Source organism: Primulina huaijiensis, chromosome 12 (assembly GCF_012295235.1).
Source record: "Primulina huaijiensis isolate GDHJ02 chromosome 12, ASM1229523v2, whole genome shotgun sequence".
In the NCBI taxonomy this organism is placed as follows: domain Eukaryota; kingdom Viridiplantae; phylum Streptophyta; class Magnoliopsida; order Lamiales; family Gesneriaceae; genus Primulina; species Primulina huaijiensis.
The window spans coordinates 8,842,798-8,860,710 of NC_133317.1; the positions used below are offsets into that span (position 1 = coordinate 8,842,798).

General features: G+C 33.1%; 2 protein-coding genes across 2 annotated transcripts; both read left to right on the top strand.

The window, feature by feature from the left end:
- Nucleotides 1-6,001: 6,001 nt before the first annotated feature.
- On the top strand, nt 6,002-15,395 carry LOC140989887 (biotin carboxylase 1, chloroplastic). Its single transcript, XM_073459394.1, has 17 exons — nt 6,002-6,253; nt 6,391-6,482; nt 7,491-7,816; nt 9,296-9,437; nt 9,694-9,792; nt 9,905-9,961; nt 10,196-10,267; nt 10,675-10,764; nt 11,619-11,678; nt 12,014-12,199; nt 12,298-12,390; nt 12,471-12,552; nt 12,842-12,948; nt 13,951-14,026; nt 14,432-14,478; nt 14,573-14,635; nt 15,071-15,395. Exons 2-17 carry the CDS (start codon nt 6,423-6,425, stop codon nt 15,125-15,127), a joined length of 1,617 nt encoding a protein of 538 aa, XP_073315495.1. The 5' UTR covers nt 6,002-6,253; nt 6,391-6,422; the 3' UTR covers nt 15,128-15,395.
- Nucleotides 15,396-16,279: 884 nt separating this feature from the next.
- On the top strand, nt 16,280-17,710 carry LOC140989327 (putative GEM-like protein 8). The gene is made up of 4 exons (XM_073458521.1): nt 16,280-16,712; nt 16,808-16,891; nt 16,990-17,264; nt 17,377-17,710. Exons 1-4 carry the CDS (start codon nt 16,511-16,513, stop codon nt 17,551-17,553), a joined length of 738 nt encoding a protein of 245 aa, XP_073314622.1. The 5' UTR covers nt 16,280-16,510; the 3' UTR covers nt 17,554-17,710.
- The last annotated feature ends 203 nt before the right edge of the window (nt 17,711-17,913 follow it).

Here is a 17,913-nt window from a genome sequence, read left to right on the forward strand (position 1 = left end):
TTATCTCATTTTGTCATTCTATTTACATGTGTATTTATTATTTATTTTTGTGAAAACTTTTGTCGCTATCTTTGAGATCGAATTAGTGGCTAAATACAGGAGTGTACTGAATAATTTTGTTTTCAGGTAATAATCTGAATGAGGAAGACGAATACGTAGAATATATAGAAGAGATCATTGAGGATGATGATGACATAGAGGATGTTCCGTAGAGTTTGGAGATTTGAATTCTTTCAGTCGAGTTCTTTTAGAATTTGTGGATTATTTCCTTTTAAATATTTTGGCTAATCCTTTGAAAGACTTATTTATTTACTCATTGATGTGATTGAGAGATTGACTCATTATTTTCTTTTAATAAATAAGTTATTATTCTTTATAAATTTTAGGCCTTGTGTTGATTATATGAGTTATCGATACTTTATATAAGGCTTGACCTCTACAAATATTGCGTGTGTTTGGGTGTGCGAAATCCGGGCCTTACATCGGGGATTCACTGTTTGCCTATAGGTGAAAATATCCTATGTAATCTGATGAGTTAATAATGCAAGAATCTCTGTCCAGAGTAAGACATGTATATTTTTGAAATGTGTTTCCTCAGTTACACATACCATGTCATTATTATTGTTCAAAGATACAACACATCGTTATAGAATTTATATGCAACTCTCAATATACAAATGGTTGCAAATTCGATCGGGGTATATGAGTTGAAGAGACCATACTGTATGCTAACCATAACTTAATATTCTTCCTGACACTTTCATCGATACCTAGGGGATCATGGAACGATGCTAGTAGATGCTCTTACCATGATCTGATGGGTGCAATCAGAAATGACTTCTAACATTTTTGATAAATGTGTTGATGAAAAGAATTAGACTAATTAGGATAAGCTCAAATAAGAATAAATGTTATTTTGAATCACATGAAAATGTAAACCCACATCTAGATGTATTCTTGAATAATTGAGAGTCACACAAGTATAGTTGAGATAATCAAAGTTCAAGGAGTTGAATTTGACGATTGTAATTTGATATAGATCAAACAAAATGCTTATAAAAGATTTTATAAGCTGATTTCATATGATGAAATAAGTGAAAGTTAGCTTAACTGCTAATTAAGTAAAGAGAATAGAACTGCATGTTTTGTTGAAAAGTTCACAAAACTAGCGGCTGCCAAAAATAGATCGGTGGAAATTTTGATCTTCGAAATTTTTAATTTTTATTTTGTGAACAAGATTTGTACCCTTGATATATCGGCGCTGTCAGATCGTCGATCGAGCTTATAACGAGTTCACAATTATTTATTTAGTAAAATTAGAATTTACTAATTAAATAATAGTATTAGTAGTTGTGACTATTAATATTACAAAATTCTCATAAAATATTTTAGAGGAATATAGAATTAATTAACTAATAAGTTAATCAAGAAAATTAAATAATGATTATTTAATTTATAANTATATATACGCACACTTTACATGGAGATATAAAGATATGTATATAATATATTATGCATCATCAAGACTTAATTGATATATGATATAATAAACATGAGAATTTTAATTAATGAAAAAAAATCTTGATGGGAGTAGGATAATGAATCATAATAGGAGAAAGACTCCTGATGTGATCATGAATCAAGCTCTATAAAAATTTCATTCAGTGTCATATGAAATAAAACTATTTTTGCAAAGAAAATTTTGGCCTAAACATCATATGGATGTTTAAATTCATACGACGCCCATGAAGCTTTTCGAACATCGAAACAAAAATTTTAAAATTTTCGCTACACTTTGAGTGCGATAAAACGATACTCCAACAATAGTATAAGAGCCAGGTTTTCCCAATCATATGTCTTGTTTAATTCATGTTGAGCATTTTTATTTCGAACCGTGTTTGAAATTCCTGAAAAATAACCGCCTTTCAAATTTAAATTTTCAAAACCAAAAAAAAAAATTTCTCGAACAGGAGCGCGCGCCTGCCCAGATTTTTTTAAAGGGTATACATCTTTGGCATCCTTTAGAGTAAAATAAGATTGAAACGCTCGAATATATACATATGTCGTTCTCTAGTACTCTTATTAGAGGGGATTAAGGTTATGACAATCCCTACTGCTTATATTAAAACTTTCCAAGGCCCGCCTCATGGTCTGCAAATGATGCACGAACTGTTCGGGCAGGCTGCCTCAGATAGTCCTGGGCAGTCCTGCGGCATTTTTAAAATTTTCAAAATTTTTGGATCGAAATTTATAATCTATAAAAATCAATCAAATCAATTCTCGAAAATAAATTTTGATTAAATTATGGAATTTTCTCACGAAATAAATTTTAATTATCTATGATAAAAGTATTTCTACAAGATTATTTAATTGAAGTTAAATACAAGCGTTTGTTTAACTTATTAATTATGACGATTATTGATAATTTATAAGATATATGATTTGTTGATAATATGTGATATTATAAAATTAATATAATATTTGATATAATATGATAAAAAAATAATCAAGAGTTATGACCAATTTTTTAGGTGTATGTTATGATATTTTACATGTTATTTTTAATTATTTGATAATTATTTAAAATGTGACTAGTTTATGACATATTCTCATACTTAAATTTGTATCTCAATGTGCAATTGAAATTTAATGTAAATATTAGATTTAGTGGGAGATCAAGATTTGAAGATTATGGTCCCAGAACCTCGAAAGGAGTTTTGAAGATCGAAGACATATAAAATATTAGAAACTTATGTAATATTGCATTTGCATCCCTACATTTACCTAGGTTTGGACATTGATTCATATATGACTCGTATGTATCATTTAACTCTCGGTTATCAATCATCCTTTGTTATTTATAATAAATACATTTGATATATTATAAATAATCAGTATGCGCGTTATTATTAACATAATAACAAGAGTTTCATGAATCTGACAAACATACAAACAAACATGTCACAAGTTTTTAAAATTAATAATGAGACAAGTTTTTAAAACAAAATCTTTCATTTTGGATAAGATCTAAAATTTAAATTAAGCTAGTTAAAAAGAAAATTAAAAGAAAGTTTAATACTTCATTTTCTTCCATCAACGATGATTGCATGATGAACGCTACCCACAGTTAGTGTCACGTGGAATTGTAAATGTACCCCTACTGTCCAAATCTTCCGTTCAGCCATGGATCTTCGTTGACAATGGCAAGCACTTTTTGTTTCATCCATCCACGTTTTGTTTCTTGACTCTCTTCATTTCACTTAACAACAATAATTTCTACATATATGCGATATTATGTTTGGTCCAGACGGCTGAGTTATTCATTCGCCTTCTTTAAAATTTTTTTTTATGTAATTTTGTCTGGCTTGGTTTAATATAATCGTCTTGTTTATTTCAAAAAAAAAAAGAAGTCGAATCATATATGCGATATTATGGTTGGATTCCTTTTCTGTCGACTTTTTATGTTACTAAAATTAAAAGTAGTTAATACTTTTTTTTATGAGTGGGTCTCATGTGAGATCGTCTCACGGATCTTAATCTGTGAGATGGGTCAACCCGACCCATATTCACAATAAAAAGTAATACTCTTAACATAAAAAGTAATACTTTTTCATGGATGATCCAAATAAGAGATCCGTCTCACAAATACGACCCGTGAGACCGTCTCATATAAGTTTTTGCCTTTTTTTATTTAAGATATTTTCTCATTTGCTATATTTTTTTAATATAATTACTAAGTTTAGTTTAATTTTTTGTGTTCTCTGAATATTTTGTACATTAATTATATATTATTATATAACATCATTGGTTCATTAAATTCTTACATAACATTATACTTATAATAAACGATTTTTTAAAAAAGATATATAGTTTTAAAAATTTCAATATTATGTCTTAAAAACTATCCTCCAAAGAATATCGAAATAAAATATTCTAATTGTTATGAATTTAATTGACTTGTTTGGCTCCGCCACTGGGCTAACACCACTTATATGCATATAGATCAATAATATATCATGAATGATTTTCAAATAATAATAATAATAATATAACATGAATGTCCGGGTGTTCGAATTGGTGGAGTAGTTGAGTGTTTGACCATTATTTACAATTAATCTATGAAATAATGAGCACTTAAGGATAAAAATACGGAAATCGAACTCGTGAATGGCCTTGATGGGTGTCCAAATTGGTGGAATAAGTGGACATTTGACCAATGATCATGAGTTCATTTCCATATTTTTATCATTAAGTGCTCAATATTATGTGAGACTAATTGTAAAAACAATATGCTCAACCAATCTAAAAGTTGTATCCGTCAGGGTAAGCATTTGATCGGTTCGATTACCAACCGAAACATAAATTTAAAAACCAAATTAACCAAAAGTTTTTTTTTTATCAAACCAAATCGAGCGAATATTTTATCAAAACAAAAAAAAAAAAAACCGAATTAAAAATCAGTTATTTTTGTCTATAACCAAAGTAACCAAATTTTCAGGGGGGGAAAAGTGAAAATTGAAACATGTAGGATTTAAAAATCCATTATTCTAATTCAAGGTATATGGACCATGGTATGTATATATGGAAGTGGAGCAAGAAGTGTCCAAGCAACTCAGTCATGTGAATATGTATACAGATCATATACAATGGAAGGAGAACAATATGTGGTGGTGTTTAGGCATAAAGACATCGTTTCGATATAAGAAGGATCTTTCACAATGTCCGACGTAGTGCAGACCAATTGAATTATGTAGACATCACATGAGGTTCACTTGATCCAACAGTGATGTTATGCACAATACCATATCCAAAACCGTTTCGACATGATATCAATATCCTCTTTCAGTCATGTGATAAACGTTACTTTCTCCACACCTTTCTTTTCTTCTATTTTTTTAAAGTATTTTCTCCATTTCTTTTTCTTTGTCTTGTCCACCCTTAATATCAGTTCCCCTGTAGTGGCCATTCCCAAGTCAAATGGTTCGAAGTCCGCTGTGTAATGAAAAAGTGTGTCAATCTAGTAAAAGCAGAGAGTTTTTGAAAATTAAAAATCTAAAGCTCATACAAGCTAAAGTTTGAGTGTTTTAAGAAAAATTGCTTACAAACTTAATTTTAATAAAATGACAACAATATTTTTAACATATATAACATCGATATACTTTAATTAATCTAAATATTGGTTTATTATTACATTTTGAATATTTTTTTATTAAAATTAATTTATCTTGTTTTTTGAAAACTTATATAATATTAATAAAAATTAAGAAAACAAACAGAAAAAATATGTAAAAAAAAATTCTGGAAATGAAAATTATAAAAAATGTAAAATATTGTTTTTAAAAATAAATGTTCATTATAAAATATGATTGAAAATTTACGAATTCCATTATAAATTCTTAAAAATTTATATATAAATAAAATTTAAAATTTTAAAAATCTCCAAAAATATTTATAAAAAAGGACGTGAATCTGAGATAAACGTGCGGTAAAAATAACCGAGAGCGATTATGGAATATGATAAGTTATATATATAAAGTTATAATTTAAAACATTGATTCTAATTTTTGGTTAAAAATTAACAGCATTAACTAACAAACACCCAACATATTTTGAGACAAATATAATCTTGAAAGAGCTCCTTACAACCTCTTTCGAACACTCTGTTGGGTTATTAATGAAATAGGTCCTCATATTATCATATAAATCGTGTAATTTTGTACTTATTGAATATCATACGATGAAGAAATATATTGTCTTCAAGTGGCGTTTTAAGTGCAATCATTACGAAAATTATCGGAATTAAGATAAATATACACTCATATATAACTTTTAATTCAGTACTAACACAATGCCAACAAAGAAATACATTACACGGAGACATGCAATATGCACAAGTTCAATTAACGAATCAACTATTTATTTAAGAAAATGACATCTGTATAATACGAGTATATCAAAATTTCTTCTTCACGTGTGATCTTCGTAATAATGAGAAGTTGGACGGATAGAATCACATAAAAAAAAATCGAGATATTTACTTTTGAGATTTCTTAGGGCTCAATGCAAATAGTTCTGGCGGAGAATTCGATAATACTTCAAGCTAGTTGCAGCTCTACTTAGTTTTTATCGACACCCACTTCTTCAAATTCTTCGCCACCCCCCCTTCTTACCCGCTCTCCATCTGCGTACAGGGAAGAGAAAAAAGGCTGAATCTTGATAACTGTGGTTGGGTTTTTTCGCTTGCATTTCAAAGGTACGAATTGCTGTGTTAACAGATCTATCATGTGTGAACCAGCGAAGAGATGATTTATCCTGCATTGTCCCGTTTTTATGACTCGTTTGTGAAGATTCTATGATGGGTTATCTTCTGATTTTGATTTGTTCTTCCAGGGTGGTTGATTAGATTGATTGTTTGATCTGCAATGGACACTGCAGCCATGTCATTTTGCACTAAATCTGTCTGCTCTCCTTGCTCGCCTCCTGTGAGCAATTATTTACTTTTTTCTGTCCGTCAAATCGTGTTTACCTCGTTCTTTTATCATTTCTACATACAATCGTTGGTGTGTGCCGTCAATCATGATGTGTCTATGTGATGTATGATCAGGGAAATTTATGTATGCTTTTGCATGTGCTCTGGAATGAATTTTGATTGGTGTTTTCTTAAATTATAAACGCAGACTCGATTGTAAAACCATGAAATGTGAGCTGCTTTTCTATCTTATTTACTGAATTATCGGGCCATTTTCAAGTGCTTCAAGGTCTCTTCTGATGGTTTCTTATAAAAGCGCTGGATTTGTCTGTTTCTTGGAAAACCTTCAAGTGTTGAATTTTGGAATGAAGACAAGATCATTGTCATCAATCAACTTATAGATGGACCCTGATTATTGATCCACAATATCAGGACACTAACTGAAAAGCAAAGGAGAAAAATTTCTAATAATAACAAACTATAAAATATCCTAAAATTGAGCAGATAACCAGAATCACGAATGCGCTAGTGGTATTAGTCAGGATTTCTGCTACACATTATTCCATCCCGTTGTCTATCATGATGTTACAAGGGTATATTTTCAGGAATAATTTTTGTTGCTAATTAAAACTTATGAATGGACTTTGTTAGTCCAAGTGTACAAAGTTCTTTTTTGCGGAATGACTCCAGTTACCCAGTAGATACCTATTATTTGCAACCAGTCTGACTTCACGATTATAGATGTGGCATGTTAGTACATTGTTGATTTGCTTTTTGTTATGTTGATTTTTGGAATCGGAATGTTTTTCCTATTACGTTGTGATGTCATAGGAGCTTCATGTTTTTTAGTTGAATTCGTGCTATCAGCTATCTGTTTTTTGATACTCTGCAAATTGACATGCTTTTTATATTTGTAATCTTAATATTTCTGCAATGCAGCCTAGCTATGTTATTTATTTTTAGTTCCTATATTCCTATATTTTTCCTGGGATTCTAATTTCTATTTGATTACTTCTTGAAGGGTTTGTTCCTTGGGAGGACAACAGTTATCAGGAGCTCACAGTGCAGCTTTGTGGCGGGAAGTAGGGTCTCTTTTCCTAGACAGAGGACTCAAGCTTCTCGAGTTGCTAGTAAATCTGGTCAACGTGGGGGGGCTCTTGCTGCTACATGTCGGGATGATAAAATTTTGGTTGCAAACAGAGGAGAGATTGCTGTTCGTGTGATTCGGACTGCCCATGAGATGGGGATCCCTTGTGTTGCTGTTTACTCAACAATCGATAAGGACGCTCTTCATGTAAAACTAGCTGATGAATCTGTTTGCATAGGAGAAGCACCCAGCAGTCAATCGTAAGCCATCATGATATTTTTATTCCTTTTGTAAAGATTCATACCTTCCCCTCATGTTATGTCTGGAACCAGGGTTACAAAAGTTAAATTGTATCCAATCTGTCCTACACCTTTTTATTAGAAAACAGTAATTTTAGTGCTCGATGTTCCATTAATATTTCATCTTTAGACAAAGGCTAATTTATATGAATCTCACCCTTGCTCAAGAATCAATAAGCACAAGCTGCTCAATATTTTCTTTTCCACGTCATGGAAATATGTTCAGCTTGAGCTCCTTGTGGTTGGCATAATACTGAAGGTACACTAATGAATACCTTGTTTTGGAATGATTAGGAAAAATAGAACAGGTCTATATCTGTTTAAAGCTATGGTTTGTACTGGGAAGAAATAAAATTTGAAGCCTTTGACCTCTTCCTCTATGAACCATATAACTAACAGAACTTCTGAAAATCCTTCTCAATTTGGGCACACTGGGAGATAGCTGAGATTAGGAATATCGATGGGTTGTAAGAAGAAAATTTTTATTTACTCCAGGGGCATCTGATAATAAAGTTGTCAGAGAATTGTAATAGGTCCAAACAGATAGATTTTCAGTAAGATTCTTTGACCTCTGTGTCGCCTCTAACTGTACAGACAGTTCTACATAAAAATGATAGAAACTATATGCAGTAGAATGGAGGGAGGGGAGGGAGTTAAAGTATTTTTCTCAGTGTGTTCATTTGTCACATAATGCTCTCGACTGTCCCCATTGTATCATTTGTTGTGAATCTGTGAGTCTTATCATTCACGTTGTAATAGTCATCTCAGCAGGAATAGGGATTAGCAAATAGAAAAAAGGTCGTGCTATGCCTGCTTTTGATGATCCTCTAGCATTTTTGACAGTTCAGTCCCATGCTGCCTTCCCTGTTAAAGAGAGCCAGACATTCCTTTGTTCATCATTTGAACAAATTTTTTCTTTTGGTTTGCTGAGTTTAGAAAAAAAATACATATATGTGATTGTGACATTGAACCACCCCAGTTATTATTCATTTACGGTTTGATGTTTTACTACAGAAATATACATGTGGAGACACTTATGATTATACAAAAAATATGATTGCCTTGGCGTAATTTATAAATAAACTGGTTCTATCTAGATATTTGGAACGTCCATCGGTATCATATGTTTTCTCTTCTATTGCTTGCCAATCTCTCAAAACGAAAAAGGGAAAAGAATAATATGTTATTAAGCAGTCTTCAAGTATTTCGATGTTTCTTTTTCTTTTCTTTAAGTGTGGTTGTAGGTTATGTATATGAACAAAATACATAAGGATGATTGTTAAGACACCCAAAAGCTTCTTTTTAGAGATTGAAAAAGATATATGGCAACGAATATTTTTTTCATCTTTTCTGACTTTTCCTATGAACTTTGAAGACAACTGTCATACTCATTTCACATCTAGTCGTAAACAATATTTTCTTGTTTTGGTTTTCTTACAGGTATTTGGTGATTCCAAATGTGTTATCTGCTGCCATCAGCCGTGGATGTACTATGCTGCATCCTGGATATGGTTTCCTTTCTGAAAATGCTGTTTTCGTTGAGATGTGCAGAGAACATGGGATCAATTTTATTGGACCAAATGTAAGTTCTCAAGATTAAAAATGTTCGCACAAAGTCGTTTACAGTCACAAGTTTTTGTAGGCTTAGCAGGGGTAGTGTTAGGTATGAACAATGTAATGGCTGTATGATTAAAAATTTAAATCAGTGAGTTGTTCTCAATTAGAATAGGGGGGAAAAGTAACTTGACAAAAGACTCCAGTTCAGCAGCTAGCCTCTTCTATTTGTAATGGCTAGAATACAACAAATATTTGAATATTCAAATTTGAGGCTTTTGCAGCCGGAAAGCATTAGGGTTATGGGTGATAAATCCACTGCTAGGGATACAATGAAGAATGCTGGAGTTCCAACTGTGCCTGGAAGTGATGGATTGTTAAAGGTACTTCCCTTTGGCAGAATTATTTCTGTATGGCCACCATATCTTGGGAATTCGCTATCAAAAATCTGTGAACAACTTCTTGTCTTTGTATGTGAACTTCTTTTCAATGCAGACCACTGAAGAAGCTATTAAACTAGCAGACGAGATTGGTTATCCTGTTATGATCAAGGTAAGTTTCGCATTAATATGCATATTCTCATACATGGACACATAGACAGACATGGAATCTACTGAATTATTTTCTATATATTTCTTCTTGTATATCCGTTGTACGTTCTCATTCCATGTTATATTCTCAAGATAGATATAGAAGTGTTTTCACTACAGTCATATTTTGCATGGACTAAATTCCAAGAAGTTATCACAAGCTTCTCCATCTGAATTATAACTAATTCTTTTAAAGGCAACAGCTGGTGGCGGAGGACGTGGAATGCGCCTTGCGAAAAAGCCTGATGAATTTGTGAAATTGTTGCAGGTAGTCCATGTTTCCCTAAATTTACCTTGTAGTTATATGTTGCCTGTTACGTCCTTGGGAGATTAATTATTTTCTATTTTATTAGGGTTAGTATCTACTCAAATATGTATAGTATCTACTCAAATATGTATAAAAACTATCTTTTGGTTAGACCTATTTATTTTGTGAGAATACCGAGCAACAACCTTCCCTTTGAGGTCTTTATGGATTTTATTCTCAATCTAGGTGTATATCCAATCATGCGAAGTTGTCACAAATGTGTTCTTCAAACATTTATTTATCTCTTGATGTCAAATAATCAGTTCAATGGTTTCAAAACAAAATCCGTGCATGCCGCAGCTATCTAACTAAATTTTGCATTAGTTCTTTAGCTTAAGATCATTCTAACTAAATTTTGTGGGTGGCAGCAAGCAAAGACTGAGGCTGCAGCTGCATTTGGTAACGACGGTGTTTACCTGGAGAAGTATATCCAGAATCCAAGGCATATTGAATTTCAGGTACTATTAACAAAAGCTTACATATTAAATTTTTTTTTTTTGAAAAGTACATATTATAGTATTTAACCTTAAGCACTTGTGCTTTAAATATGGCATTTTTTGTAGAAGGAAAAATAGATTTTGTTTGGGTTACATCAGATGATTGTATCAAATTGCGGTGAATGTAATTGAATCGTGTGGAAATGCCAAATTACAATCTAGAAATATCCTCAAAAGTACCTAAGGCTATATTTGTTTTTGTTAAAACAAAACATTTTCCGGTCTTCAAAAAATAAAAAACAACATTACTATCTCATTTTCATTTCATGTTTTAAAAACTTATTTTCATATCTCATAACTTAAACATCACTTTTAATTCAAAATTGTCTCTTATGAAAAATACCGTAATATAACACAGTATACTATCTTTACAATTTTTAACTGCCCACATAATTTAAAAAATAATTACCAAACAATAACCTACAAGATTTGGCCACTATAGTAATTTTCTATAAACAAAACTAACATTAATTTCATTCCCCGTTATATTTTTCAAAAACTCTTTTTCTGAAACGAACCTCAGGAAATAAAACCATACATACCCTCAAGTTTTATGAAATTTAATCTCGAGCAATTATTTAACTTTGATATTTGTTTAAATTTGAATAAAATTCATTTAGACATGGATGAGTATATTATACGGGATAAAGCACAATGGCATCTCCATGTAACTGACCTCATTTAGTGGGATAAAAGCTTGGTGGTTGTGTTGTATTTGTTCAATTTTGAGTAACCATGATTCTGTGTTGTTTATTAGCATTATTGGTGCTATCATTGTATTTACATTTATGCTGACGCCTTGTGCAACTTCTCAGGTTTTAGCTGACAAATTTGGTAATGTTATTCACTTTGGGGAGCGTGACTGCAGTATTCAGGTAAAACATCACCTAGCACTTATCAAATTTTGCCTCTAATTCTTGGTATATGCCTCAATGTTGCAGTTCTTTCTGTCCAAAAATATGTAAACTGACCTTTAGATTTCTTCCTTGTACATGGACATTATTGAAACTTTTTAGTCAGTGTTCGTATCTGAGCACCTAGTAATCAATATTGTTCCAATTTATAATAAACACAGTTTTTCCCCCCAAATAGTTACAAACATATATTGCTGAATAAGTTTAGGATGTGGTTTTTCTGAGTTGAGAACTGTTGAATTAGTTCAGGGTGGTAGCTTTCTGTGGTAGTAATTAATTGAAATGCTTATTTTCAGAGAAGAAATCAGAAGCTGCTAGAGGAAGCACCTTCCCCTGCATTGACACCAGAGTTGCGAAAAGTCATGGGTGATGCAGCAGTAGCAGCCGCAGCATCCATAGGCTACATAGGCGTCGGAACTGTTGAGTTCCTTTTGGATGAAAGAGGTTCCTTTTACTTCATGGAGATGAATACTAGGATCCAGGTGAAAGGATGGAGGCTTAGATAATATACTTGAACTACTCATCCAAATTTCCATCCTTGATACGGACAAGTAACTGATTTTATCGACTGTTACTTCAGGTGGAGCATCCTGTTACAGAAATGATATCCTCGGTCGACCTAATCGAAGAACAGATTCGTGTGGCTAGGGGAGAGAAACTTCGTTACACACAGGTAGTTTGCCCGAAGGGTATTTCAAAACGTGGGGTATAAGCTGCAACCTTTGATTTATATGAACTATTTTTTATCTATAGGAAGATATTGTTCTTAGTGGACATTCAATAGAATGCCGTATTAATGCAGAAGATGCTTTCAAAAACTTCAGACCTGGACCAGGTATGTTGGAATTGCGTGATTGGGGTACTGCTACCTGTAAAGTTTTTTTCGTTTTGTGTGTGGGTATTTTCCTGCTGAGTCACGGAATCAAATATTTTCAATTGAAGTTCTTTTTCTGGTTCCTCAAAATGACAAGCTTAGCAAAAACTATGGGATGGGGAATTGTTAATTTATCATAGTCAAACAAAAACTAATGATTCATATGGATTCTTATTTATCCTGAAAGCTGGCACAATCAACTAATATGGTGTCTTCTTTCATACACTAATCCCCTCATGTACTTGAATAGGGAGAATAACTGCTTACCTGCCACCCGGAGGTCCATTTGTGCGAATGGATAGCCATGTTTATCCAGATTACGTTGTTCCTCCAAGCTATGATTCCCTGCTTGGAAAGGTTTGGATTTTGTGTTCATTATGTGCTTAAATAACTTCATATTTCCCCAATTAACAAAACAAAAGTTAGTGAGAAAGCCGCTCATTCAAATGAATGCATTTTTATTGCCTACATGATACATGATAAATATGTAAAATAACATATGAGGGGATAGTTAGGAACATTTTCTCTTGAGTTCAGCTTAGATTAATCAACTCAAGCCCCCTTGTCTCTGGCACGAATACTATATTTTATAAGTGGTAGATGCATTTTGATGGATCAAATGTTATTTAGTGCATCATTGTGGAATGCTATTTTTATGGAACCCACAGTAATCTTAGGTGGCTGCAAATAAATTGAAACTGCTGTTATCTAATGCACCATACACTTCTGCTATTCATCGTACGGGAATATATGCTGACATTTAAAAACTGAATTAATATTTTCTTGGCAGTCGATGATACTCAGACATTGCACTTTTCTAATGTATATATCGATTTGGAATGCTATTTTTATGGAAGCCAGAGTAGTGTAGGCGGCTGCAAGGAAATTGAAACCTGCTGTTATCTAGTGCAATAGAGGACAATTCTACTATTCATCTTTTTGAAATATGCGCTGACAATATAAAACTGGATTGATATTTTCTTGGCAGTCGATGACACTCGAACATGGCACTTTTTACTGACTCGAACCAGAATGGTTTGATTGCAGCTGTCCAAATAAATCATGAAACTGAAATCCATGTTATCTTAATGTAGCAGCTTTGTGTCAAGACACGAAATTCATTGTGTTCAGAAATTTGTTAATTTGCTTGCTATATATTTTTCATCAGCTGCCTAAGCATCTCGCGCTGCCTTTGATCGTGCATTGAGCTGAAGTAATTATTTAATAAAAATGTTGTTATGTTAAAATATCCATCAATATAGTAGGATACTAGATGTCATTTTATTCTTGGTTTTCTTATTATATCTGAAGAATTGGCTTACCCTTGCTCTAACGTACATAAAAACTTTGCTATTTTAGCTTATTGTCTGGGCTCCAACAAGAGAAAGGGCAATCCAACGTATGAAAAGGGCCCTTGACGACACCATTATTACAGGTAAAGAATGAAGTAGATCAGCTGTCTCGAATTTTCTCTTTGTGTTTGACATTGTGTCAAGATGCACCATAAGATGCTTCAAATGGCTTTCAAAATCTGTAGAGAATATCTAGTGTACTCTGCCTCTTCGGTTGCAGCATCTGTCTGAATTCGAAATGAGGATAATTAATTTGAATTTCAGCTGGAAAGATAGCTCTTAATTCGCCACGTTCAATTGAGTGTAACTTTTTCTTTTTTTGAGCATCAACTGATTGAAACTTGAGCAAACAGTTTTGTCTTTTGAGTTCGTTTCATGTTACATCCATAAATATCCACCTTTAACTGTTATATTACTGTGGATTGATTTGATACTAACCTTTTTTGTGGTTGGATCTGTATTAAAATAATATGATGATTAATCGCCAGGGGTTCCAACAACAATTGACTACCATAAGCTTATCCTTGAAGTTGAGGTAGGCACTTATTATAATCCTCTAATCCCTATTATTAATTTATGGATTCACATTTGATGGGCATTTGCGAAACTTAATTTTCCATGTCATTCAGGACTTCAAAAACGGAAACGTGGACACTGCTTTTATTCCGAAGCACGAACAGGAGCTCGCTGCGGTAAGAACCTGTATTGACACTGATATGATAACAAGAACTTTGTTCTCTTTAATCATATGGAACCAGGCAGTCAACAATTATCATTATCACATGAAAGTGTGATCATTTTGCACGAGAACAAACCCATTTTTTAGTTATCCATTGCTTGAAAACAAGCCCGCCCGGTTTTTATACAAAATTAATTATTGATCATGATTAACAATGTCTCTGTATGCTGCTTAAGAGATTATAGTATAACGGGAAAATATGCTTAAAATAATGAATCAGGGAAGTTTTTATAATCTTCATTACCACAGTTTTCGTTCTTTTCCATTCTAAGCCGTCTTACTTTTGTCTCTGATGCCATCTAATTCTTTAAAAGAAGTCATAGACTTTTGCCTCGATTTTTTCCCCTAAAGATGGATAGCAATTGATTTTGATACTTTGTCGTTGCAGCCACTGCCAACTGAACCCGCCACCAAACAGAAAGAGCTGGTTAATGCTTCTGCTTAATGTAGAGGAGGCACGTCCCGTTTCGTTTTACCAAAACCAATCTATCTCTAAGAAGTTTTTTAGATCTGGGTATAGGTCGATTTTGCTGCTTTCTCGCGTTTATGGTCAGGTGTGTTTAAATGTACGAGTAGATTGAAGTGTTGATCCTATTTACTTTGTCCAATGTGCTTCTGAGGCGCATGCATACCACCAACATAAACCTTAGCAAAAGTATGAAATCGCTACTTTATCCTTGAGGTGTATGAACTTCATAACCCAATCTTTTTAAGCTTGTTATGTTCATTTTTACAAAATTTTATTCAATATATGTTTGTATATGCATATTCTGTCTCGTACTTTAAGGCACTGCAACGCCCTTACAATATTTACTCAAATTGGAGTTAAAGATAATTAAATTATTTATATATTTAATTTATTATCTCATTCACGTGTAAATTTTTCATTATATTTGATACTATGTTTTTTAATACACTGATTGAATTTTTAGTGAGCAATGAACAATTTGTCATTGTATGAGATTGGTTAAACGAGAAGGCATAAATTAGGTCTTATTCATAAGTGAAAATGTGACCAACATTATATTAAAAAAATAATTATAATTCGTCAAAAAGAAAATTAAATAAAAGTGAGAAAATTTGAAAAACATAGTAGAACAAAATTATAATTTGTGTCTAAGTCAGCATCTATGGCCTTGGCTACTAGAGATGATGACTGATATCTGTACAAAAGTTGGAATGCCAGCAACCGCGGTCAGCCACATGGAGGTGAATCGACTGTCAAGCGATTGACACGGGATCCCATAGTTATTCTTATCCTCACAGAAAGCATCCAGTTGTAAATATGATGCTTTCTTCATATTGAGGATTTTGAAGGTGTTGGCTACATCACAAAGCAAGAATGCCAACTCAAAAGGCATGGATAACACCTATGAACATGGTCAGAATCCACAAACAATGCAAAGTATTTGAACAGCTGACCCTAACATGACATTGTTTACCTAAAAAAAAAGGGGTGATCCCACAGCTAGCTTTTGTCCTGAGAAACATGAGTCGATGGTCCACAAAATCAAAGAATCATAATGAATATTAAATCTTATCTGCATAACATGTGCCAACCTTTCACGAAAATGAAAAAAAGAAAAGGCGAAATTTTGGCTTTCTGATGCTTTTTTCGTCGAAAAGATTACTCAGAAGCTCATATCTGCACCATTTGGTGTTCGATGATCCAAAGCTGACACATACAAAGCAAAAGTCAGTAACAGATAACTTCTTTTTCTTTGCATAAATAGAGCAAGAAATAATCATATTTCGACCAGGGCAAGATTGAGGTTGTAGCATACTGGTCTTTAGATTCAAAGCATACAACGGGACGGAGTTGAGTGAAATGGAACAACTGAAACACAGCAAATCAAGATTTGTTAGGAAAAATGGGTATAATGAACATGTTATGGGGATTCCAGTTACTTCAGCTGCAGAATACGCACTCTCTATGAAAAGCTCAGGAAAAGCATTTTTACCTGACTCTGCTGCACAGTACCAGCTTCTGCCTTCTCCTTCCAACCATCATTTTCACAAATTCAGACACAGTACGTGATTGTTCTTAATTATTCCGATCAAGAACTCGCAGATTCATGGTTAAATAAACTCCTAAGTCAGCTGTTTTTGTGACAAAAAAATGCAGGTGGAAGAGTAGATTCAGTAGTTGCTAAGATGATCCAACTCGGACAAAGCATGGATACTTTTGCTCAACGAATCCGGGAGCATGGTAATTACTCATAAGAAGTTCAACACAAGATATATACATAAGTAATAATCGTAGAATCAACGTTTTGAACTTAAGAAATCTGATCTTTTTTCCCACAGTGAGGTTAGCACCAAAGATAAGTGAAGCTGTGAAGGGAAAGTTGAGCCTGGGGACAAGAATCCTTCAAGTAGGTGGAGTGGAGAAAGTTTTCAAACAGATTTTCAACGTTAGAGATGACGAAAAATTGTTGAAGGCTTCCCAATGCTACCTATCAACGACATCCGGACCATTAGCCGGAGTCCTCTTCATTTCCAATAATAGAGTTGCCTTCTGCAGTGACAGATCCATCAAAATCTCTTCTCCAACTGGAAATAAATGTAAACTCTATTACAAGGTACAATAACAGCATAATAAGCCTTGATCAGCTTATTTTCTTTGATCAAATTGTTCTATGTCGACGAAAACTGAATAAATTCAGTTTTTCTTTTCAACTTCTATATATGCAGGTCATGATCCCCCTGAGAAAAATAACGGGAGCTGAGGAAATCGAAAATGCGAAATCGCCAACCCAGAAATATGTGCAGCTAGTTACTGAGGACAACTTTGATTTCTGGTTCATGGGATTTTTGGGTCATAAAAAGACATTGAAGTATCTTCGACAGGCAATCCATCAAGCTAGATGAGTTGACGGGCGAAAAAATATTCATGAAATATGGCACATAAATATGTTTAGTTTAACAATCCTCTCCAGAAAACTGTAAAAATGATCATGCTTGTTTTGTTGCAAAGATGAGTTCACATTTTAGTAAAAGTACATAACCAGTTCATTCTCTTGTTTCACACTTTTGAAGAAAACCAGATGCATCTAAGTTTTAATCAGAAGCAACACGAAGCTTCACGATCAAAGACTAGATTACCGTGTACAACAACTCTTAGAATCAACGAAATCGAGTTTGATTCTATTATTGTAACATATGAAGTGAAGAATATAGATATTGTTACATGGCAAAAAATTATCATACACACATCATAAAATAATTCAA